The 24,497-nt window shown below is 41.0% G+C and overlaps 1 protein-coding gene across 1 annotated transcript in view; it reads right to left on the reverse strand.

Moving 5' to 3' along the window:
* The window catches only part of Oseg4 (intraflagellar transport protein Oseg4), an 81,232-nt gene that overhangs the window by 26,941 nt on the left and 29,794 nt on the right, over positions 1–24,497 (reverse strand). Inside the window, 14 exon segments of the mRNA XM_055074362.1 lie at positions 1,911–2,043; positions 4,902–5,048; positions 7,281–7,366; positions 9,213–9,330; positions 9,419–9,507; positions 11,961–12,089; positions 13,281–13,349; positions 15,356–15,476; positions 17,023–17,132; positions 17,226–17,285; positions 17,836–17,921; positions 17,924–18,012; positions 20,421–20,620; positions 21,907–21,999. Of these exon segments, the coding sequence (XP_054930337.1) occupies positions 1,911–2,043; positions 4,902–5,048; positions 7,281–7,366; positions 9,213–9,330; positions 9,419–9,507; positions 11,961–12,089; positions 13,281–13,349; positions 15,356–15,476; positions 17,023–17,132; positions 17,226–17,285; positions 17,836–17,921; positions 17,924–18,012; positions 20,421–20,620; positions 21,907–21,999 (1,530 nt within the window).

Here is a 24,497-nt window from a genome sequence, read left to right on the forward strand (position 1 = left end):
GAGCATGAATATGCTCGCATGCAAGCATGAATTATGCATAAAAGTGGAGACACACTGGCACACGAGTCAATAGAAGCTTTTTATATCATAAGGAATGAGAAGGCGTGCACTGCCTTCTCATTTGGCAATCAACAAATGTTTTTAGAAAGAATGCTGGGATTTGGTTTTTCATATGTATTGGAAGATGACTACGGTGTTTCTGGCTTCTCACGTGAAGTGATCTCTTTGCACCTTCTTTGTTTCTTTATATGTGTGCAATATACTCTGAGTAAACTTTAGTTGCGAAATAGCACTTGTCTTTTGTCTACTTCCCTGTTACGCGCTTCTTAAATCTGCAAGCAACTCCTACTGCTGTAATGTCATAAGGCACTAAAGCACAGTCCACTTTCCTGGCCATTGCCTGCACAACACTCCCTATCCTAAGGCTAAACTTGCACATAACCTGTAACACTGCCTCCAGACCTCTTTTTCACTTAAATATGGTGAACTTTTTTTTATGCAGGTTATAAATGCAAAAACACAATTTACTATATCAAATCAATCCTCATGAAAACAAAGCTAGGTAAAGTAACTACATCAGCATGAAGTTAATTCTTTCAAGCGTGAAGCATTCAAGACAAAGCTCTGCACAATGCGGCCAAAAACCAAGCTCTTGATGCTGAAGTATCAGCGCCACTGCTGCTTATGTGGCATTATGGTGAGAGAGGCTCAACACAATTCAAGATGTGTTACTTCAAATTTCCAGAAGCATACCAATTAAAGCTTTCTGCACCTGTAAGATGAGGGCACTTCAGCCCACACATTCAAGTATACATGTGAGCATGAGATGCCCCCCTTCATTTTTAACATGAACGTATGCATCTTAATCCACCTACACCTTCCTATTGCTACTCCCTCACCATAATTGCTGCTTTTGTCTATTTCATTCTCAAATTTGGTCTCCTCACCCATTCTTGTCACTTGGTTGCACCAAAATGCTAACCGACATGAAGTTTCACTGGGTGTTGTGAGTTCTTTCAGTACACAATGTCTTCATGGGCCACACCACAGAACTAGCTGCCTTATGCAAACTACATAGTTGCTTGTGGTATTTGCGTGAAGGTTGTAGAAATCTTTTTCTTAATGCTCGTAATGGTTGTAAAGTACCAACAGTGGCAATAAAGAATTCTACTAAAAGCATAATTATTTTAACCTGATACCCACTGCTACCACAAAGCTGGGTTTCACATTTCACATAAGAGGGCACCAACAGGCCAACTCCAATGTGATATAAGTAGGATGCAAAGGCAATTTTAATTGAAGCAAATGTATGCATCTATAGTGCAAACAATGTGACTGTGCTACAGTGAACTAGAAGGGAACACTAACTCCATGCATTGACTGTTAAAGTTTGTTAAAAAAAAATATTTGTCAAAGTAAGGCATCGATGCAGCTGTTAGCACCAGAAGCTGTTTCTTTGGCCTTGGAGCTACACATAGGTTACCACAGCAACAAAGCTATCAAAGCAACACAGCAATCAAAGCAACAAGTCATAGAAACAAGCCATAAATATAGGTCACTGTAAGAGCCAACCTGGAGTGTATTCTGGAAACTGCCAAATTCCACCACATTAGCATTTTGAGCCAATTAGAGAGAGGTGCAGTGGCCCTGTGAGCCAATCGGATCTGACAAGATGGCAAACTCGAAAACATGGAGGAATCTGACAAGTGTCCAAAACAGCAGCCCCAGGAATGGTTGCACCTAGGTACAGATTCAGTGGCTTTTCGTATCTGTTTATGCAAGTCATGAGAGCTAACGAGACCAACAGTGCAATCATTGGATAGGCCTTTGCATGACCGACCAAACCGGCATGAGTAAGTGCACGCAAGCAAGAACTCTGTACGTATCCTGCGTGAACTTGACCAACGTACATTCAGCAGAGGCTGCCCCTCTGGCAGGCTTTTCATGAGGTTCTCCAGACCATTGTAATCTTCCATGGCAAAATAAGCTTGAGCCAAGCGACCATGGTTGTGCCCTTGCTTGTAGTACGTGATTGCATTGTCCCTTCAAAAATACAAAGACAGGGGGAGTACATTGGTAATGCCAGCACAAATGTTGTATCAGCACTGAAAATATGGGTGAACCTGAGTGATGCATTAATATTATTTTTTATTAGGAAAAGAAAATGTGAAAAATTAAAATACTGCTGTCTGGGAAAACATATGACCCAAGAAAACGGGTTTACTGGAAGACTCCTCCTTCCAAGACTAACGTAGCACCTGTCTTTGAGTCTAAATAGATTTACCTAACCCTCAACACAAAGTTTTTGTGCCCGTTTATGCTCCTTACACCTGAGGGTCGAGTTAGCTACACATATAAATGCTGCCAAGGAGAGCAGCTGTCGCCTTAAAAGGGCCCTAAAGGCATATAATAAGTCGACGTAGACTGTTTAAATATCATTCCAGAAACCTCGCAACGCTTGTTTCGTGCCAAGAAAGGACTTAGTTAACGAGAAAATAGCATTTGAATGGTGCGAATACCTTTTTCGAAATTCAAATATCCCACCACCCAACTAGGGGAGTGGTGACGTTGCATACACCATCATCACCCTTTGCTGCTTTCAGTAAGTAAAACAGCGCCCGATAGATGGCGGCACCGAGCCAAGACAGAGCAGTGGATTCGCCGCTGCAGCTGCTTTTTGGTCAAGTGGGGTAGACCGTTCGGGCATCCCGCGACATAACATGGAAGTCGAATTCTCTGCTACTTGCAGTTTGTGCGAGTTTCGCGAACCAGCAAAACCAGCACAGCACTACACGATAACGAAACTGCTGAAACGCGAAAGTGTGGGCGATGCAGAGTCGAGTGAAAATGAAACCTTTCGATTGCCTGTGTCGTTATCAAGAGTAATTTCAATTAGTTATTTTTTCTAAAAATAATATATAACTGGATAAGTAGCATTTTATTTCGTCTTATAGTACAATACAATAATGTTTTTGCAATGAGCGGTTGAGTACTAGTGACAGAATTTAACTGAGGAGTGCTTTCGTCATCGGGGAAGTGCTTAAATGTCCCGGGGGAGTCTTTTATCATGTCCTGCATTTACCTCAGTTTCTCTATTATTAATTCCCCGTTTGCATTAATATTGACACGTTAGAGATTCTCAAGCACTAATGTATCACTTTAGCTTTACTTAATATTTGCCTTTAGTGTTCCTTTAACGAACCGGCTGTTGCCTGCCTGGTGTTCGGTGTTTTTGGGGGAGTGCTATGCCTGCAGGGAAGGGCTCAAGTATACCGTCATGTTCCAGGAAATTCACAAAATTGAACTGCAGCCTGCAAAGGCGCTTCACCGTCATCCTTCTCATGTCTCCATTAATTTCATCAACGCTCATTCGCATTATTTATCTACATTCATCCACCTTATTCAGCATGGTTTCGTGGGCAAATTGCACAAGTTGCCTCATTGAAACACTGGCTTCAGTCTGAAGTTTCCCTTCCTCATTCACCCACTCTTGATGATCCAAGAAGATATATTCATGGTTATCCAGCATAAAGATATAAACTGGGAGCAGCAGGAATGTATGAGCAAGACTCTAGCAGCTTGAGCTTTTTTCTAAACGCTTCCTAATGTATGTAATGCTTCTGAAAGACAGTGCCTAAAAAGGGAAGTGCAGTCCAAGAAGCTGCAGGAACAGCTTAGGGTACATGACGTAGTAATGATTAGTAGTATGTCAGTGGAAGGCACAGCTCAACGTTGAGAGCGTAAAAGCAAAACAGATGAAAAGTTTCACTGCAAGATGTGGATATGATGATGTGCACAGTGCGACAGTGGACAAAGAACATAAAGGCACCATGGATCATCATGGAAGACCAACTAGCCCAGCCCCACAACCTGACATGGATATGCACTGACTGGATGTGGTTCATAACTGTCACCAATTTCATTGACCCTTTTTGCAGAGCACTTTGTTTTAGAGAAACGAGATGGCGCTTTCAGCGGCGCGCCGCATGTCGTCTCAGTGACAGGGCACGAATACGAAACCATTACCGCTTCCACCTTGCTTCTGTGCAATCAGCTGTCAGAAATGCAATGGAGTTTTCACTAACACATTGTGCTACAATCATGCTGGATAGAATTATGTGGATTGAAGGCATGTGCAGTAGTTGGCTGCAAAAATAGTGATGGGCATATTAAGGAACGGAATGAGTCTGTGTAACCAAGTTCGCAGACCATTGCTGCAACTGTCCATACGTGTTACCGGCACTTCGAGATGTACCGCTCTCTTCAATGGCACAGAAATTTGCCGATCTGCCAGCATTGTATTGCTAACATTCAGAGAAAGTGCTCCAGCCCTAGAATGCTGGCAAGAGTGAGTACCGCTTGTTAAACAATGACAAAGGGAGTAGTGCCACTTTCTGTCATAGTAGGTTTTGTGCTCACTATCTACGCACATCTACCCCCAATGGCACGGAATTTTATGCACACTCTGTCTCCAACGTGTCAGTAAGTGAATTGGCATACACTTCAATATATGCGCACAATATACCCATAATAAATGACGGACTACACCAATAGCACACAAATGGTCGAAGCTGAATGTTTCGTGACTGTCCACAGGAGTAAGGGAGTTACTAGCTATAACACATCTTTGCTACAAGGTATTAAAATGTACAAAACGGCTACATTTCAAGCCTTGCGCAGAGCAAGAATAAATCTATCAGAAGTGAGCACACCGACCAGTGAGTAGGCAGAAATAATCAGATCATGACTGTACCAAGAAAATTTACTGAGTCAGAAATGTGACAAGCCGCTGCTTCAAAATATTTGCCAAATAAAGAACGAAGAGCAAAACACCCCTAAATAGCAGCAATGCTGCACAAATTTGGGCGAACGTCGGTGGAATGACAAGAATCGACACTCACCACTTGTGCCTATCTGCGTAGTAGTCCCCTATTGCATTCCAGGCTTCCTCGAGCTGCCTGTCGTCTGTGCCGCTGTTGCCGCTTTTCAGGAGCTGGACAACGCGGAACCAGTCTCCGAGCATCTTGCGTAAGGACACGGCCAGATCCCTACGAGCAGTACCGCATCCACCCCCCTTCGTCGCTCAAATGGCCAGCAGTGAGACAGCACTGTATGGTTGGTAGCTCCCTCCCATAGTTCACTCTCATAATCTGTTTTGCAGCAATAGTTTTGTAACTATCTGCCACAATGTGACTAGGCTCTTTCCTTCTTTTTTTCCCTCTTGCTCGAGTAAAATGTCGTTCGCATATGTATATGTACACTTTCCCCATTTTGGTCTTGGCAGGACTAGAACAGCACAAGGTGCAAAACACCGTGACAGTGGAAGGGGAAAATCAGAAGATGCGACAGCAGTCGGCATGACTGTAACGAACAAAACAAAAGTGACATGCAAGCAATCAAAAACTAGGCACAAAGAAAAAGCAACTCAAGTAAAAGAGGTCGACTCAAATAATGAGAACATAGGCTGAGAGAAATTATACAGGTATGTACGAGCTCACAAAATGCAGTGGTCTCCCTATAAGATGAACTCCGTTGAGGTTAATACTTTGATAAGCTGAACAATTTGGAGACCATTATTTCTGTCTTCTTTAGAAAGACAAAGTGAGTGAAGAAAAAAGAAAGTAAGAACAAATAGACACAGGATGAAGCACTGTTTGCAACTGAGAAATTTGAGACACTCTTCCGACATTGTCAAAAAAGTCATTTGCATCGGCTTCGTCATACAAATATCAACAAAGTAAAATGCAATGAAAGAAAAAAATGACCATTGCTGAAGTCGAGCTTTAACTATCGCTCTGATAGCTGTGCAAGCATGAAGTGGAAAGTAAAAAAAAATAAATTTTGTTAAGGCAAGCTTTCATTAGGATGAATGCATTTTCAAGGTCCCTTTATGTTTCACCTTAGTGGGAGCTTACAGTACAACATGGCAAGTAGTTTAGTCTCAAACACAAAAGCTTAACCAATCTTCAACTGCAACATAATATAACACTTAAGTGCAAACAAAAAGGGCAAAACAAATTAAACAAAAATCTAACTTAAATAGCACCGGCATGCAAAGTGACATGCAAAGCCTTTTAAGCAGAGAGATCTAACCAAACCAATTATTAGATTTCAGACACTGATGATAGTCCTCAAAAAAGAAAGAGAAGTACTGCACAATCACATTACTCATTTCCTGCTTCTCACAAATTATGCTTTCATAACCATTTACCTAGTATAAACCTACTACAGGACAAGAGCTTCCCAGAGGTAAACAACCACCCTTGTCTTGTGTCAGCTCAAGTAATGTAAAACATGCAAACTTTTTAATCTCAACCTACCATTATACTAATTTTCTGCTGTCTTTTGCAGTGGTTCCCTTCCCTTGGTACCTATTCTATTTTGAGTGTCTTGAAGATTTATTTCTGAAAATCTGCTTCCCCTCCTCCTGACTGCCTGAATGGATCAATGTATTCATTCACTGATTACACAAACTGGTTAGGAAATGTGAACTCCTGTTCTCTAGCAAGGCTACTGAATGTTACTTTAAGCTTGTTATGAATTAAGCTATCATATTATGCGGCTCCTACCTAAAAGATTAAGTCGTTATACGTGGGCCACAGTGCTCACCATATGCTCCCAAATCATGCCCCCAGGAAGGACACATTTGTTGTGTGAGTAAAGAGCATGTGTAGTCAGCCACAAAAATGAACATACCACAGGATTTGAGAAAACAAAACTTCATATTTCCACAGATTGAGCATGCAGCCTGGTGCTCTTCAGATTTACAGCACATACTAGTATATGCAAGCAACACACTGTTTTATAGTTTTATTGGCTACAGTCACAAGCTGCACACAATTTTAACATTTTCTCAGTTATTGACGACAAATGTAATGCTGCACTAATGCGAACTCAAGCACCCTATGATTTGAAGCGTTTTCTTAACATTTTACAGTTGTCTTTCAGGGAAAAAAAAGTGAAGAGTAGAGCATCGAATGTAAACCTGAATAAATCCTAAGCTCCTTTCTTGTTCTGAGGGCCAACATACGATAAAATAAGGGTGCTTAATTTTGAGTTAAGATCATATCTGCATTCACTAGCTTATTTTTTAAATAAAGCTAGGACTCAATGCACACACTGAAGCAGAATTATGTGGATGCAACGATGAAAGACAAGCGATCTTAAATTTCAGGCAAAACAAGAATGACTTCACAAAACCTATTTCTACTTGCATAACCTCAGTTGAAGTTATAACCAGATCTTATCAAACTAGTACTGGGTTCATCATCGCACCCCACCTTCTGTCGATTTCCAGGTAGATTTTCTCCGCATCATCAAACTGCTTGAAATATGCCTTGACCTCTGCTTTGCGAATATCTTCATTCTGAAAATCAAGCAGCAATGAAAGCACATCTCATGTTTCATGTCAACTCTCGTCGATTTCATGTTTCACGTTAAAACCATTCAATGCCACAATTACTGTGAAATAAAAGAACAACTTTGCGTTTTGTTTGTATACAACAAGTTATACAACACAGGTATAATCTTTCTTAAAAAGCACCCACACAAGCTATGCTTGAAAACCACAGTAGTCAGAGAAATTATATGCACAACAAGTTGATGACTTCCCACAGGAACCAGGACGATGCAGCTGGTGAGCCTTTCTCTGGCGTAACTAAGTTTGTTTTTCTGCATTAGCATATAAAATAAACTACTCTGTACAATTTTCTCAGCCATAGCTGTAGGGTGGTTCACTGTACATGTTATCTGTGTTCTTGCCTTGTCCCGTGCTTCTCAGCTGTTTCAGCTCGACTAAAGCTTGTCAACTGGTAGTCCATGGAGTGCACATTCATTTCGCACCTTTCCACATGGCCAGGTTCATCAAGTACTTCTGTTTCTCCAAGGTTTCTTTTTTTTTTTCAAGTTATATCTGGTGTAACTAATGTAATGAGTACAAGTGGTGCGATAGTTGTTGAAAATGTGGCAGCAAGTACCAGCAGTGATCACATTGTAAATCCATGTAGACTGCCCTGTTCAACAAGCTCAAATTAAAAATTTTACTCATTGTAGTTAGTACACTAACTGCAAATTCCAACTAAAAGAATTTTACCCGAGATCCATTTATACTCTTTCTCTGTAGTGCAGTGCAGATATTCTTTTTACGTCCCTACTTTTCTAGCAGCAATTTATAGTGTCCAAGTGAATGTATCAGAAGAACAGCCACATAAGTCTGATTAGCTAAGCAAGTCATCACTGAACGCTTTCTTGGCTTATAGAATGGTTTTCCAGCGAAGAGCTTGGCTCCAGCTACAGTGTCAAACTACATGCACAGAATGCAACCACATTTGGATCATTAACTGATCGCCCCCCTAGCGTACCAGATCACACACACCACATTTGAGGGATGCTGCTGTTGAGGGTTCCAAGATAACTTTGAACAGCACAGATTTGCTTCTTTTTCGTATGTGTAGATCTTGGTGTTGTAGGCTGCAAGCCACGTGGATGCCTCGCACGCTTTGCTCACCATCATTATCTGTATCGGCGCATGCACATTGATGGTGTGAGAGCGTACGAGTACGATGCTTGTGCACCTCCGTAGGTGGTTGTTGTGTGGTTGGTTGTGCAGCACTCTGTGAGCCTGAGCACTATGTGTTATGCCAGTCATGCATGTGGTCTGTCCTGCTTCACACTACAAATGGGAACCAGCGAATTGTACCCACAGTAAGTTGGCATCTTTAAATTCCATTACCATCAGAAAGATGTCACCATAATCAGCAATCGTGCCCACAACCTCGTACTAAGCAGTAGAATGCCATAGACTATTAAGCAAGGAAGCGGGTGCTTCTACACTATAACCTCTTCAGTGCCATAAACGATCTAGGGTCATTCACACATTTCCAGTAAAAATGGCCACAGACGAGCCCAGCTGGTCAACAATAATTTTTATTTTCTTTCATTTCCTTGTATGGTGCTGTTAAGCTTCACTTTTGCAATAAATGTGCGTAGTTTTGTATAAGTAAGTTCTTAAAAATTTGTCTATACTGTTTTTTATTAAAGATTTTGCATTTTAGGAAACTTGGCCATATATGAACAGATTTCAGCATGACAGTATGCCACTGACATTATGAAGTTAACAAGGTATGATGAGATGGTGCTAAATGGTGGTGCCACAATTTCGTACACACAAAATTTGAGGCAACAAGTTCTAAAATGAAAGGCATATGACTCACGGGCAAAGTGGCTATGTGCTTGACAAACTGGATTCCCTGGTAGTCTCGGCAACGCACAAAAGCCGTTTCTGCCGTTTGAAAGTCCATTCTCTGCAGGGCCGCTTCAGCCAGAAGTTGCCTGGATAGAAAAAACGTTTCACTGATTGCAGGAAAACAGAGCTTGCCATGAATGCAAAAGAAAAAGAAAAACTAAAGAAATGCCTTACCACAGTCTTGGGTGGGAATTGTCTTCAATAAACTGCGTCGCCTCCTCTATGCCCACCTTGGCTAAGAGGTCTCTAGAATCTCTCAAAGACTGCAGATAAAAAGAAATCGACAGAGTAGTACATCAATATTACATATCACAGAAGAAAAATATTTCGTAAGTTTTCTAAAGTAAATTAAGATGGGAAATCAAAAGCTAGTCTGTGACAACCTGAAAATGCAATGGCAAACACACTGTGGTTCAACCAAAATAAATGTTATGTTCATTAGTTTCCGTAACATCATTATGGAGGTGACCTTCTTTCAATATCAGCATCTCTCACGAACTATAATAGAAATAGAAAGAACGGAGGTCAGCTGCAAGGAGATCTTGTGGGTGCAGCTTCTGCAGAACCCTTAGGTTGTAACCAAGTATATACAGTCGAACCCACTTATAAAATGTCTGCCAAGACATTGCTTTGGTGGCCCCAAAAGGAGCCTTTTAAAAAATGTCAGAAGGTTGCCGTGGCAGCCTGTCAGCTTGAGAAATCCAGAAGAAATGCTGAGGCGAGATCACCACAAGGATCTCGCCACGTACTTCTCACTGGCTTGCACGAGAGAACCCTATGTCCATCAGCCTTGCATGCTTTATGTGAAGCTTGCCAACATCTTTCTCCAGGGCATCCAGGTCCTCCACGTAATACAGTGAAAGGTTCCTCATGAAAATGAAGCCCTGGAGGGACTGAATCATCTGCTGGGCCTCCTGTGAGGACAACGTTGAGGCAGCCTGCCCTACCGCGTCATTGCTGCCGTCATCGGCGTCAGTATCGGATGCAAGCACATTCGCAGTGACCGCCTCATCGGCTAGAAGCACTTAGTTTCCAAATCAATAGCCGTGTGCTTTCTTTTCACTGGCAATGTCGTGATCAGCCATCTTCCATTTCAGCGGCAAGTCAAACGAGGCTGAGAAACCATGTGGCCAGGAACGATTTCGACACAACCAACAAAGACGAATGCGAGCGATTAAGCTGTTTGCAGAACTGCACTGAATGAGGAGCCAGTGAGCAACATGCAAGCAGCGCTGTTGGCATGGTCCATTCCTGTTTCGAAGAGTGGAGAGGCATAGAGCTATGGCTGCAGCCCATTCATGTTTGGAGGGGTGGGAGGGTGACAGTAGAGAAGTGCATGAAGCAAGACATCATGCAGTGGCTTGAATTTCTCGTTTTGCTTTTTTCTTTTCAAGGATTTCACATTTCACTACCTTCGGCTCGGACACCCAGCAGCCAGACTTCATTGTTATAATCAATAATGCAGCATCGGGGCATTGTAGTAAGCACTCATTGTTATAAGCAATATATTGTTAAAACCAGTATCGTTATAAGTGGGTTCGACTGTGGTATGTTCTATGTGGTGTATGTGGCACTACAATGGTGTCCACTACAACTAAAAGAAATATTCTGCTTTCTAGATTTAAAAAAAAATCACATTATATTGAAGTGACCATTTCTTCAAAGGTGTGCGACAAATTTGCACGTCTTCCCTTTGAAACCAAACACACCAATTACGTGACAATAAAGCGATCTTCTGGGCATGCTTGCAATCTTTAAATGCAAATATGCAAGTTACAGCAGTTGTGAGAAGTGAGAGCATTGTGATACTCTAAACGTATAGTGCACCTTCAGCTGCAGCACTTTTTCACTATATAAAAGCTTATTTCACAGTCACAAAAAATGTAGTGAATATGAACCACATTGCACTTACTTTTACATCAAGTTCTCAGCTGCCACACTCAACTCAATACGATTGGGAACTGCTTGGGAAACTTTAAGGAAGGGACAACCAATGGTTTCTTGGCTGCCGTGTTATTTCAGGAAAATTTTGGATAAATTAATGCTCTGTCCTCACCTTAAGTGCTCAAGTCACTAAAGTCATCTATCTAGTAGTATTTGGCCTGAGCTAGTAGAGCAAATGAGCACATTTTGATGACTGCAATGGTTAATTTTACTGGCATGTTCTTTTTGCCTTTCTGTGACTGTCCTGAACCAGTAGATTATTAAGACAGCAAAGAATCTCAAATGACATTTTAGTTTCTGTACTGCTGTTGCTGTGCTGAAATATGCACTGAAATCGAGGAACACCTTCCATTGCATGTAGCTAGGGTGATAAGAATGGTGTTGCAATGAAAGATATCCATGCTTTTTGTCCCTCACATGACAGCAGAGTTTGGTTAGCACTGATCCAAAGTATTCAAGTTTACGAATCTCGCCTCCTATCGATTACAAGTGAGTCAAAATAATTATTAGATTAGATTTTTTTGAACAATTCTTCTCTTTAGCCTTTCTTTTTGATCTTTTTCGTAGCTTCGTACAACCACCATACCATCATTATTGCTATAATTGGTCACTCGGCACGACAAATAACGAGATAACAAAATAGCAGAAAGACTACTCCAACAAAATACAGGCCCATGCCACATTATATACTGGCAATGACAAATGTGGACTGTAAAACAAATAACATATAAACAGCTATGCCAGTGAGAGACAAATGTGCCCATATGCCAACCTTTGCTTCCATGTTGCACACAAATTCCTGGCGTGGGTTCTCTGGATCTTGCATGATTTCATCCAACAGGACAGTTCTGATCTCCAAATTTGAAAAACTGCAAATGTATCCACTCGACATGACCGGTTCCTGAGGAGAAAAAACCCAGGGAGACATACCAACCTTTAGGTTGCAGCAAGCATTTATCCGAAAGATATTACTACATAGTGTCAGTAGTAAGACCTTAGCATTCGGTATGTTGGCATGCATTGCCTTGAATAAGCATGATTTCAATACATCCCAACACAATGTTATCACTAACGATATGTTATCAAATGGCGGCAAGCAATGACTCGCAACTTCCTTCTGCTGCTTTCATAGTAGCGCCTACAGTAGTCTTTTGCATGACGGGGGTGGGAGGGGGGGGTTAACATGTGAATAGGAGCAGTATGCCAGCACATTAGTTCAAAATCCTTTCACATACTGCATCTCCAAGCAATACATTTTTGATCACATGTAGGAGGTTGGGTGTAACAAACAAAATGCTACACTATCAAATTTTTTGTTAGAACATTGAAATGGAGTAGAACCTTGTCGATACAATCCCATTTCATACAATTCCCCAGCACCAATGTACGCAATCGAGAACACAGTAAATGACCTAATACAATTACGCCTTTTACCAGTTAATAAGTTCCTGAAAAACGCTATCTCTCAGCACCAACGTCCAGTACATCGCCAAAGTGCAATCGCCTGATACGTTTTCCGGCCACCAGATCCCATGGGAACAAGAAAAGGTGTGAGGCACCCATGATCAAGAACAGTAAATATCTGCCATGGCAGCTTCCTTGCAGTACTCGCTCGCCTGCGTCATGTGAAAATGCTGGCACGCACCCAGTTTCTTCTTCCGATACGAGCAAATCACCTCGCAGGTCATCACGTGTCGCATTCACAGCTATCGCCATGAACTCTACTGCGATAAGCATCTTCCCCTATCTGTTTTACAGCACCCATGCATAGTGCCGTTGTAAACATACTGCATGCTTTTAACAGACAATAACCCAAATGCGAGCATCAGTGCCAAGTTGCACAATGCTTCATATTACATAGATGTAAACTACAGTTGAGTCTGCCAAATTTTTCAGTGACTTTGGATCGTCCATTTTCTCGGTTGGCGTGCTTTTTCTTCAATTTTTTTCTAATACGTACGAGTGAATTCTTGCTGTACATTCCACTGTTTCAGACATTTACTTTAATATTGTTCCATTATAACAATGCCTGTCATTCTGCTAAAACCAATTCATGCAACATCACGACCTCTATCATCCAATAGATGCTCACCTCTGGATCCAAGTTGCGGAAGACATACATGCGAGTCTTCTCCATCAACACAAACAGCTCAGAGTTGTCCTGCACATGTGAATGCCATAACAAAATGTTTAAACACTTTTAAACACAAGGCTTATTATGCATACTAAAACAGCTCTAACTCTTTTGTTACTGCTTAAATGTGCTCATTTTCGACGCTTTCATGTTTTAAAATTTTATTTCAAGACATAGTAGTCACAATCTATACTGCGATACATATAACTATAGCCTGATCACTGGTGTTTTGAATGGATGTATAGCAGTAATAATTACTAAGACAATTTTTATAATTCTTATGTGAAACTTAAGAAACACCTCAAGGACCATGAATGAAAGTAGTAACTTGTTAGTTTAGTATAAGTACTGAGAGTTGAAGAAGAAATCTGTTATATGCAAAATATGCATCTGGTTCCACGTTCACAACTTTTGTAAGTCAGATCGTGCAAAAAAGCTATCATGAAGATTTGTTGGTGTTAATACTAGCCATAGTGATGCCCATGCTATGTGGGAAAGCAGTAGCTTTGCAAATGTGAAAACAGGCAAGTTCCTATTTTACAGGAAGCGTTTGGTTTTACTCATTGCAGCAGGCACCTGGTTTGTCTTTTACTGCATTCTTTAGGCTCCTGAAGCAATGGTAGTCAGGTCAGGGAGCATGCAGAATCCTCCTCATATTTGATTATTGCGTTCGATCAGCTTATCTGTGCAAGCGAGATGGTCTAGTGTGCGTTCAACTGGCGCTGGAGGCTATACGTGCTTTGTTCAGTTCCTGTAGAGTGCTGTACAGTAATTTATTTATTTATTTGTAAAATATATTACAAGGCCTGTACATGGGGCCTTGTGATGCAAATAAAGTGCAAATAAAGTTGCACTTAATATTGGTTGAACACACTTATCAAACTAACGCTCACTCATGAGCATCTACCGTTTTTTGAGACAATATTAAAACAGCCTATACGTCAGGTAAAAAAAAATTGGCAATCCGGGAGAGGCTTGTGTGTCTTTACTGCTGCTGTCATTTAAAAATTATGTTGCCAAGTTGACCAAAGTGCCAATTTTGCTTCATTTTATTGAAGAAGTGCTAGGAGCACTGGAACCCAGTTTCGATGATGCATTCAGCCAAAGTTTTATTTTTCGGACTCCCCAATCTGCCAAAAATTGTCAAATCTGGCAAACAGTTAAAGTTCAGTAATCATTTCAGATGGTGCATGATGTTGCTAGTAAAAGAATTCCACTGGAAATTATTAACATGTAGAAAAACTGTCTATCAAAATGATCTATTTGTACAGATGCTGTAATGAAAGAGTTACATAGTGCTTATTTGCTCCAAAAGAATTCAATCCTGTTTATAACACATGTTGGGAATTTTGTTCTTATTTAGGCATAAATTAAAAAAAAAACTCTGATTGAAAAAAAGTATTTTTGTACTACTGCTATAACAAAAACGAAAAAGCAAAGTCGGAGACAATATCAGTTACAGTAAAGTAAATATTTGTTTTTTCGCATTCCCAAATATTTATTATTTAGTCGTAAATATGTAAAGTACTTAGCAAGGGCAAAATGACATGACACAGTCTGGACAGACTTGCATGTTTTTCAATACTTCAATACTTTTGCAATACTTTTTCGTTCCAATCTCAATATACTTATCCCAGTAGCAAAAATGTGAAACACTCAGCAAGAGCAACTTGAAATGACACATTCCAAACAGGCATGCATACGCTGGCCAACAGCTTTGCTTGGCTGGACCACAGACGTCATCAATGCCAACATGATGATCCCATGTGTTCACAGCGACAGACCAACAGCACAAAGTGCATTCACAATTTAGCATTGCTAACATGCTTTTTGCTGATCTGCTGAATGCATTGCACTTGCACACCTCTTTCACTAACCATTTGCAAATTTTTTTGGACAATATCAGCATATATGTCTGTAATTAATGTCCGATATAACAAAGGTATTTGCCTCTTGGTTGTGACTTTGTAATAATCAGGTTCAACTGTATTTTCTCAAGATGCTTTGCAATCTTCATACAGGAGACATATTACCTTTGCCCACTTGACGTCCCAAACGTCTCGGCGTTCAAAGGTCAGCTGTTCTCCTTCCGAAGACCTGGCCTCGAGGTCATAGAGGAGTAAGCAGCCCGTAATGTCTATCACTGACATTCGACTAGAACAAGAAAAAAGGTCGCAGAACATGAGGGAGCTTACTTCAAATGCACTGGCAAAGCTTAGCCATAACCGAATGCCACCTGCACTAGCTGTAAAATATGCAGATGCTCTTTGGTTGCAAGTAGAGTTGACTCCCATTGACTAAAAGTTACTTTTGGTGGTGACAAATTTTTGTTTTAGTTATCAGAAGCTTAAATTACTATTAGGGGTGTGCGAATATCAAATTTTCAATATTGAAGTGAATTTGAATAATGAAAACCAAGTGCGAATGAAATTGAATATTGTTCAAATATTTTTTAAATACTAATACTATTGGTTTTGCAAAAATGCAATTTTTTTTTCACTAAGCAGAAGTACAAAAAAAGCAAGTTCACCGCACAGCTAATGACATTGCAGGAAGATTATGCTTTGTAGTTCACAAAATTCTCTAATACAACACTTTTGTTTGGCAGTAGTATAATTGCAGTTATTTAATGTCATGGAGGAACGATAGCTGCTCATGTTCGGGGAGAAGTGGCATATCCCATTTCCTTCAGACACCATCAAAAAGACCCACACAATGAACACACTAGTGTCTGGTAATAGCAGGTACCTCTTCGCAAGCCAAGTCAACATTTTGCACTATGCTTAGACTACAACTCTCATGGATCTTCTTTCTGGCCAAAAATTTTATAATGCACATATCTTTCTACCCGTGCTTGTGGCAGTGAAAATTGCTGCCACAAGCAAGTGGAAATTTCCGCTGGTTGATGAGCTTATCGAAGTCTTTCCACAGTGCTGACGTGGAAGAAGCCTCTCGATAATGTTGTTGAGGACATATCGAGGTTCCTTGGCATTGAAATTTTCCTTGCTCATTCTAAAGGCAAATTTTTAAACCAATTTGCTACTGAAGCATCCTGGTGGTACTCAACCACTTTAGAACAAGTGTCTAAAAACATTGCCAAGCTTGCCACATCGTCAAATTTGTAGTTTGGAAACCGTGTTTTTAGGCACTCAGTCAGATTCGAACCCCCCAAAATTGCTTTTGTCATTTCATTAAGTCCGCTTCGCCACAATGCAGCCGTGTTATGTGGTGGATACAACATGCATTGCGGTGAAACATTTTGCTGTGCAGTGAAGCATATCAACAGTCAAATGGGACACTGTCATGGGGCCACAGCTGGTGCTTGTGGCTACCTGACACTATCAGCTCAAGTAGCCACAATGTGCTGCCTCTTCATGCATCGCAACAACACCAGCCACCAGGTGGAAACTTCTGTGTCTGCTACTAATCTGGCTGAGTGCCTAAAAATACGGTTTCCTACGGGTGATGTGGAAGAGCAATATTACACACGGAAAGACAAAAATGTTGACGTAACTGCTGAGAGAATAATATATAAAGTGTTATCTGCATATGGAAAAAAATTTTTGCATGAATAAAATAAAGAAAAGTAAAGAATAAAAGTTCTGATGTGAAGTTATGACATACAGCTTCAATGTTTATGCAGCCTAAAGAAATAAGAATAACATAGTTGAAACGTATAAGAAAACAATTGCTCTGTCACCTAGACGTGCAGTTTAGCGCAATTTTGTTGGGTCGACAGGAGATGGCATATTTCTGAACGAGCATCAGCTGTGGCATGGAGTAGCGCTGAAATGTTCCTGATTCTCGCCCCTGAAATATTAGAAGGAGGAATGCAATAAGCAACATGCAAATACTGATACACTGAAAAACAAAAACAAAATGGAGTTTCAGTATGCCACTTACCACAATGAACATTTTCTCCGACGCAGCAAGGCAGCATATCGGGTCTGTATTGACCTGAAACTAAATGCGCATCTTTTAAGCATACCCTAATCTAGTAGTTATTAAGTAGCTATTAAAGGTGCACCACAGAGGAATGCCAAATAATTTTTCGCTTTTGTGTGTACGTGCAAAAACATATTTATATTAGAATAATGAAAAGGGCCAAACTTTGCTTTCTACATATCATGTTTCATGGTCATATTAATGACATCACTGATTTCCTTGTATGTTTTCATAGCTTGATCATTCTTATGCAGGAAGACTTTCCAAATAAAGATTTGAATGTGAAGTAACCGCTCTTTATTGGTAGACAATCGGCTAGCTCCAAGCAGGCACTGTCAAAAGTACACAAAATCGCGGTGATCTAGTGTAAAAATTAGGAAGCATCATCATCATCAGCCTTCCATACTTACGTCCTTTTCAGCTTATGAACACTTCACCCACATTAGACAGACTTATTTGCAATTCCAAAAGTGCAATCCACTGATCCAACATGACAAGACGTTTCTCTTTCGCGTTTCTTTGAAGTTTTTGATGTTAATTAATGTAATTAAGCAGTGGTGACTCTTACCTGATGCTTTTTCTTTGCCTGCAAAATAAAAAAATCAGTGCCAAAGTTTTGCATGATTAAAATGATATAGTCATCATTTGTTGCTACAGAAATACATGTTGTGAACTTACTTCATAAATTTTATCTACGTCATCTGAATTCTCTCCTTCCGTGGGAGCCTCATTGATATGTATGACCCTGCAATGAGTATTCAAGCAATATGTACTTCACCAAAAGGCATGCACTGTATTAAATGCTAACAAATACAATGGATGTGTCCCAAAAACTTCCAAAGATAAACATTTCTGTTACCAAACTAAAGAAAAAAGAACACGTCCATTTTTGCTTGCTGGAAGTGACACAGAATGTTCAGAAAATGTGCAGCACCTGGACACAGCCTCAGAGATCGAGTGGTGTCCGCATCGACTCCTTAGGTGCTATTTAAAGGCTTTCAATAAGAAACTCAGAAAACTACAAGACCTGTAGCTTTGCCAAAGTCGCTTCAATGGTATATACTACTCATTTATAACTAATTTAGCCAAATTTAAGCTTAAAGGGTTCCTCACCAGGCCCAACTGCAAATCTTGGTTATATACACTCAAAGTTGTAAAGTGCCGTCTAGGGAGTATCTGAAGAAACAATTTTTCAAATTCGTTCAGTATTGGATGAAACAGAAGAAACTGAAATGACCGTGTTGCCATGCCACGACGTGAGGTTCACTGTCAACAGGGACTTGCCCCCATTACCTCAACTATCATCTGCAAGCAGCCTTCCTTCCCTGCCTTCTCCAATATCGCAGTAGAGTGACTGCGTAACATTCACGTGACCAGCGCCGTCTCCTTTTTTTTTTATTCCCTTCCTTTCTTGACGCACAGTGCACTTCCAGTGGTGGCATTGCACATTCCACATTGGATGATTTGCCAAGTCATGTGCCATGGTGGGCGACGGTGCTGGCAGGGCACCACGCACAGAGGCATTTATGTGTGTGACCCTGACCCTCTGGCTAGAAGCAGGGCTCCCTCAACAGAAAGGGTGTGCTTGGCTTTTGTTTGAAATTTCAGCTGTTTTCATGCGATGCATAGCTTTGATAAATTCACTGAGCACGTGCTGGTGGGCGAGTTGGTTATGCGACTACGTGGTTGTCCCATGTCGCCTTCCTTCGTCCGTTGTTTTATTTGGCACCTTCGATGTAATCATAGCTCTGATACTTTACAGGCAGGGTTGTCAGTGCTTGATCTGCGCCCCATGCTTGTCTGTTTGAGATGTCGAAACCCTGTGACAGGCTCTTTAAAGGGACACTAAATACCGTACTTATTTGAATCTAGGCCGACAGTTTTTTTTTTTTTTTCAAATAATCATATACCAAACTCTAGGGTCGCCTTAGATTCAAGGATTTTTTAAAAATGCGCCAGTTTTTAATTGAATATGATAAATATGGTGCATAGCTAGTGCCATCTAGAAAAGTCAGTATCGCAGCCGCTACTAGCCATGCCAGTAGCCAACCGAAGTACACGAGTGACGTCACCATTTTTACCTTTGTCGTATTGTTGTGCGGCATGGCATCACTGTAATGGCACCAAACGGGCGATGCCACTATGGTGCCGCTTTCAAATGAAAAGTTGTGCTAATCGCAGAGGCATCGTCTAACGTCCAAGTCGGGCGGGAATTCAGCATTGATAAGAAAAATGTTTGTCATTCGAGGGGGCAACAAGAGACGCTATTTGCTTGTGCTGCAACAAGGAGATGACAGCGATAAGGAAGATAGCGACGAGGCTAGCAGCAATGATGAAGCTGAGTCAGCTCAGTATGTTCATACTGAATAAATGCTGTTTGGATTTTGTGAACGCTGTCCTCAATTTTTCGTTCGGCCTACATTTGAGGTAAGTTTTTTTTTTGGGGGGGGGGGGGGGGGGGGGCTTCGGACATTCGGGGGTTGGCTAAGAATCAAGGCCAGCCTAGATTCGCATAAATACAGTAATAACACTAAATTAGTTTAGACTGGTAAAGTATCCTTTAAAAACTCCACTTTAATAAATTTGATTTATAGAAGAGGAAAGTAAGGTCAATGTGTTGTTTTCTGAATTTCATACCAAAAACCCAGTGTTGATACGTCAGTGTGACGTCAAGAATTTACAAGTATTTTCTCATGTTTGGGCCACTGCGGACCAGTAATGGTTCTATAAGATTGCTCATTTCTGGTTTTGGCTCCTTTAGACTACATTGTAGTTCATCGTCACCAATAAAAAAATCAACTAGGCCCAAGCAGGCACTCAAGCTGGTGCAGAAACTTCAAGGGGGCGCCACCGCTAGTATTTTGTTTTTGTGTCCTTTCTGGTTTACCAAGCCTCTCTACACAGTAAAAGTGGATTCTTTGGCATTTCAGAAGGGTAATTTACCAGTACAAGTTGAAACGAAGTTTCTCTTCAGTGCCCCTTTAGTTTCAGTTGGCCAGTGAAAATAAAGCTCCCCCCCCTCCCTTCCCCGACTCCCGCACCAAGGCATTTTACAGTGAAGTATACTGCCACAGTAAACACTTTCATGCTTTTCAAAAAGGTCAGCAAAAGCACACAAGTGAGTGGCGTTACAATGCTCAAGTACACACGCACCTCTCGAGTACAGGCTTGCTGCGCTGTCCAGAGAGCTCAAGCACGGTGCGCCCTCTAGGTGTCTGAAAGCGCCACACAAAGATCTGGTCCCTGGATGCGGCGAACACGTGCGATTCCGTCATGGACAGGTGTAGGGGCTCCACTTCTGTTGTTATGCTGTCCACTGGTGTGCCTATGGAGTTGCACACGATCAGAGCATACTGGAAAAGAAAAAGAAAAGAGTTGGCGAAATAAAAGATTACGGCACAAAAGTCATAAAAAGCAGCATAAGAAGTTTTTCAATGTGACTTGCATGTATAGAGTTAATAGTAACCAAATGCTGTTGTTGTTTAAACTGTGGGCACTGCGGGCTCTGAGTGGCCACTGTACCGTCTTGCCCGCACAGAATGGTACCTGCCATGCTGAGACCACTGCTGCAATAAGGTTTTGATGTTGATACAACCTCAAGATCAGTTGGTGCAACTCTAAATCAGAATGCCAACAAGAAAGATACTGACTGTTCTGTCTAATTTGTATGAGAGATAGTCTGTGGAGAGACTGGAATCATGCTACCGGTTTCCAGGCACATTTCGGCAGGTTATGTATTGAGTTTTACCCACACTATAAGTCTCTTGAATTCAAGGCAGGTAAGTCTGGCTTTATCAAGCATAAAGATGCATGCCTGCATAATCATTTGAGTTGACCATCGGTGCGTAAATATGTCATGCTTCTGTCCTTTGTTTCTTTTGGACACAAGTTTCCTTCAGTAATTTTTTAGCCATGCAGAAGCAGTCAAGTAAAACTGTTCTGTATCTCTGCAAGGTTTTTGCTACACGTCTGCTACTCAATTGCATAAGAAACTCAAGTTTCAATACAGGCACTTCTGCACACGGCCATGACATGTAGTATGTTGCACTTTAAGATTTGAAATACATAAAAGAAATTATAGAGCATTCAATGAGAAAACTTGTGCACTAACAATATAAAGCACACCCGTGAGCGCCCCACACACCCGATTCCTGTTCTCTATTTGTTTTGATGATGGCCCGCTTCTTAATGTTCCGAAACTTAATAATGTACGACACCTAATGACGATCCACCTTTCATATACACAAAAAGAGGTGGGTTTTTCAGGAAGTTGAAGAAGAAGGCAGACAGTCTTTAAAACAGAACTGTAGGCAACTGCTGTGAATACAGTGATAATATTTGGCTTAGATTTTTGTGAGAGTACTGTTTAAGGAATAGGCAAGATTATTTTACCATATTGAATAATTATCTCAGAACCTTGGCAAACTGAAGAGTACTTGTGTCACAAGGAGTATAAAGGATGTGCCCAAAGAGCCAATCATAAAGGGATTCAAACCCAAGAAAAGAACTGAAATTGGTGGCATATACATAAAATCTCAGCCTGGTATACATAAAACACTTATATCCCTGAAGTATCCCAAGGAGGCGTGAAATATACATGGAAAAAAATTATAAGAAATAAAATGCAATTTGAGCTGACCTTTGGACTGTTTCCATCTTCCCGAGTGGCAATTGTACAGAATTCGCCCATGGCACACATCTTCTGCAGGTGCTTTATGTACTTTACATATTTCTGCAAACAGAACAAGGTGATGACAAGAATGAGCAAATGCAGTAATAACTAATTACAATAAAATAGGTTATAACTTATAAAAAGCTCATTGTATTTCCCTATGAAATTCCTTTAGAAACTAATTTCAAATCTTATTTTAACAAAGCAAAAATTTACTATAAATGCGTATAACAAATTACAGTTAAACCTCAATATAACGAACTTCAATATTAAAATTTTGATTATATTGCATAAATTGCATTATTTATGCATAACTGCATTATATTTTAGCATATATTCACAAAAAAGGCTGAATTTCAATATAGCAAAATTTCGATATAATAAAGTGACAATTTTACCGACTTCGTTATACAGAGTTTTAACTGCATATCTAGTTGAGAATGAAAATTTGCCGATTATTTAGGACTGATAAGGCTGAAATCTGGTGGAACACAGTCCGTCTAATAACTCGCTTGATTCAGTAGTCCGAAACTACCGCAAGCTTCCAGCCACCAGGCAAAACTGTAAAGCGGCTGAGCTTCCAAGTCAGTGGTCACATCATTTCCACACTCATCATCATCAGCAGCAGCAGCAGCAGCAGCAGCAGCCTGGTTACGCCCACTGCAGGGCAAAGGCCTCTCCCATACTTCTACAACTACCCGGTCATGTACTAATTGTGGCCATGCTGTCCCTGCAAACTTCTTAATCACATCCACCCACCTAACTTTCTGCCGCCCCCTGCTACGCTTCCCTTCCCTTGGAATCCAAAGGAAGGGAGGCACACTCAGCTGCTGCCAACTTCTGCACTCCGTGCACACAATACCCTGCACCTTGGTTGAGTGCCGCATACAATCATGCTGGAGTGGAAGGCAATGAGTTGGGCTGGTGGTATATGCTGGCAGAGTAACAGTGGCTGTACCACCTTACTTATCGATTAATAAAGGGAAAATCAGACATCCACCCTTTCGTAGCAATTGCTACAAAGGAAACCCATACAGGTTCCTTGAAAGAAAAGCCTCGAAGTTGAGAAAAATTTGTCCTGGTCCGGGACTCGAACCCGGGACCACCGCCATTCCGGGGCAGCCGCTCTACCATCTGAGCTAACCAGGCGGCTAGCAGATGGTAGGGCAAAGTCGAATTTGTCAACAACTCGAAGCAAAGGCAAGAGTTTGACAGAATAGTTCTGCTGAAACCCGCAAGGTGGAGAAAAGGTGGACATTGACTTATGAATGTTTCTCTTGCTCTAGCATCCTTTAGTTAGTATAGCACAGCAAAACCTCATTTATTTGGATTCCATGGGACTGAAAAAAACCAACCAAATTAACCAAATGTTGAATTACCGAGAGTACCAACAAGATAATAAATAAGTGCTTGCCACACCAATTCGCCTTTGTTTACTGAATAAATTCGCAACCCTTGCTCCTATTTCACACAATATCAATGCAGAGCGAAAATTCTTGTTGTCTCGTAATTGACTATCGACGTGATCACACATGGTGACTACGCAGTTATGAAAGCACATGGCCAATGTGCGCGCTGAGTCAATGTGCGTGCTGAGTTCAGACACCTTAAAGACGATTTGTTATGGAAAGTTAGGCAAGCTAGGAATATTTTTTTGAACAACAGCCTTGCGGAGTTCATTAAAAATGATCCTTCTAAGTTCTGGCGCTACTTAGGGAACACAAAAGTCGAAGTGTCCAAATTGAATGTCGATGGTGTCATTCAGACAGATCCTTCTAGCATAGCAGAGACCTTTAACAAGTACTTTCAAAGTGTATTTTCTGAGTATGAAGAATATGAGCCACGAACCACTGCATCGGACCTCCCGCAGGACATTCGGGTAACGTGTGAAGGGATTTTGGCGCTGATTTTAAATGTTGATACACGTAAGGCTACTGGGCCGGACGGTATCCCGGACCTATTTTTGAGGCGATATGCCAGACAAATTTCTTGGTACCTAACAGAGCTCTTTAACTTTTCACTAGAAATGGGTGAAATACCTGATGATTGGCGTCTGGCGCGAGTAGTTCCCATAAACAAAAAGGGCAGCCGTCTTCTGCCTTCTAACTACCGCCCTGTCTCAATGACCAGTCAGTGCTGTAAGATGTTAGAGCATGTGATTGCTAAGCACATACAAGGCTTCCTCTCCGAACATAAAGTTTTATCGGTTCATCAGCACGGGTTTGGATAGGGTATGTCTACAGTTACACAGTTGATATCGACATTGCATAATTTGTTTAGTGTTCTTGACATGACTGGCCAAGTAGATGCATTGTTTATGGACTTTTGCAAGGCATTTGACAAGGTACCGCATGATAAATTATTGTTTAGGTTGGAGAGCATTGGACTTCCACTCTTTGTTGTTAGGTGGATTTCCACGTACCTTAATCATAGGCAACAGTTTGTACAAGTGCAGGATTTTTCTTCCAGCGTGCTGCCAGTTACCTCGGGGGTTCCACAGGGGAGTGTGTTAGGGCCATTGTTGTTGTTAATTTATATAAATGATTTAACGAAGGTAA

The sequence above is a fragment of the Dermacentor andersoni genome, chromosome 4 (assembly GCF_023375885.2).
Source record: "Dermacentor andersoni chromosome 4, qqDerAnde1_hic_scaffold, whole genome shotgun sequence".
Taxonomy (NCBI): Eukaryota; Metazoa; Arthropoda; class Arachnida; order Ixodida; family Ixodidae; genus Dermacentor; species Dermacentor andersoni.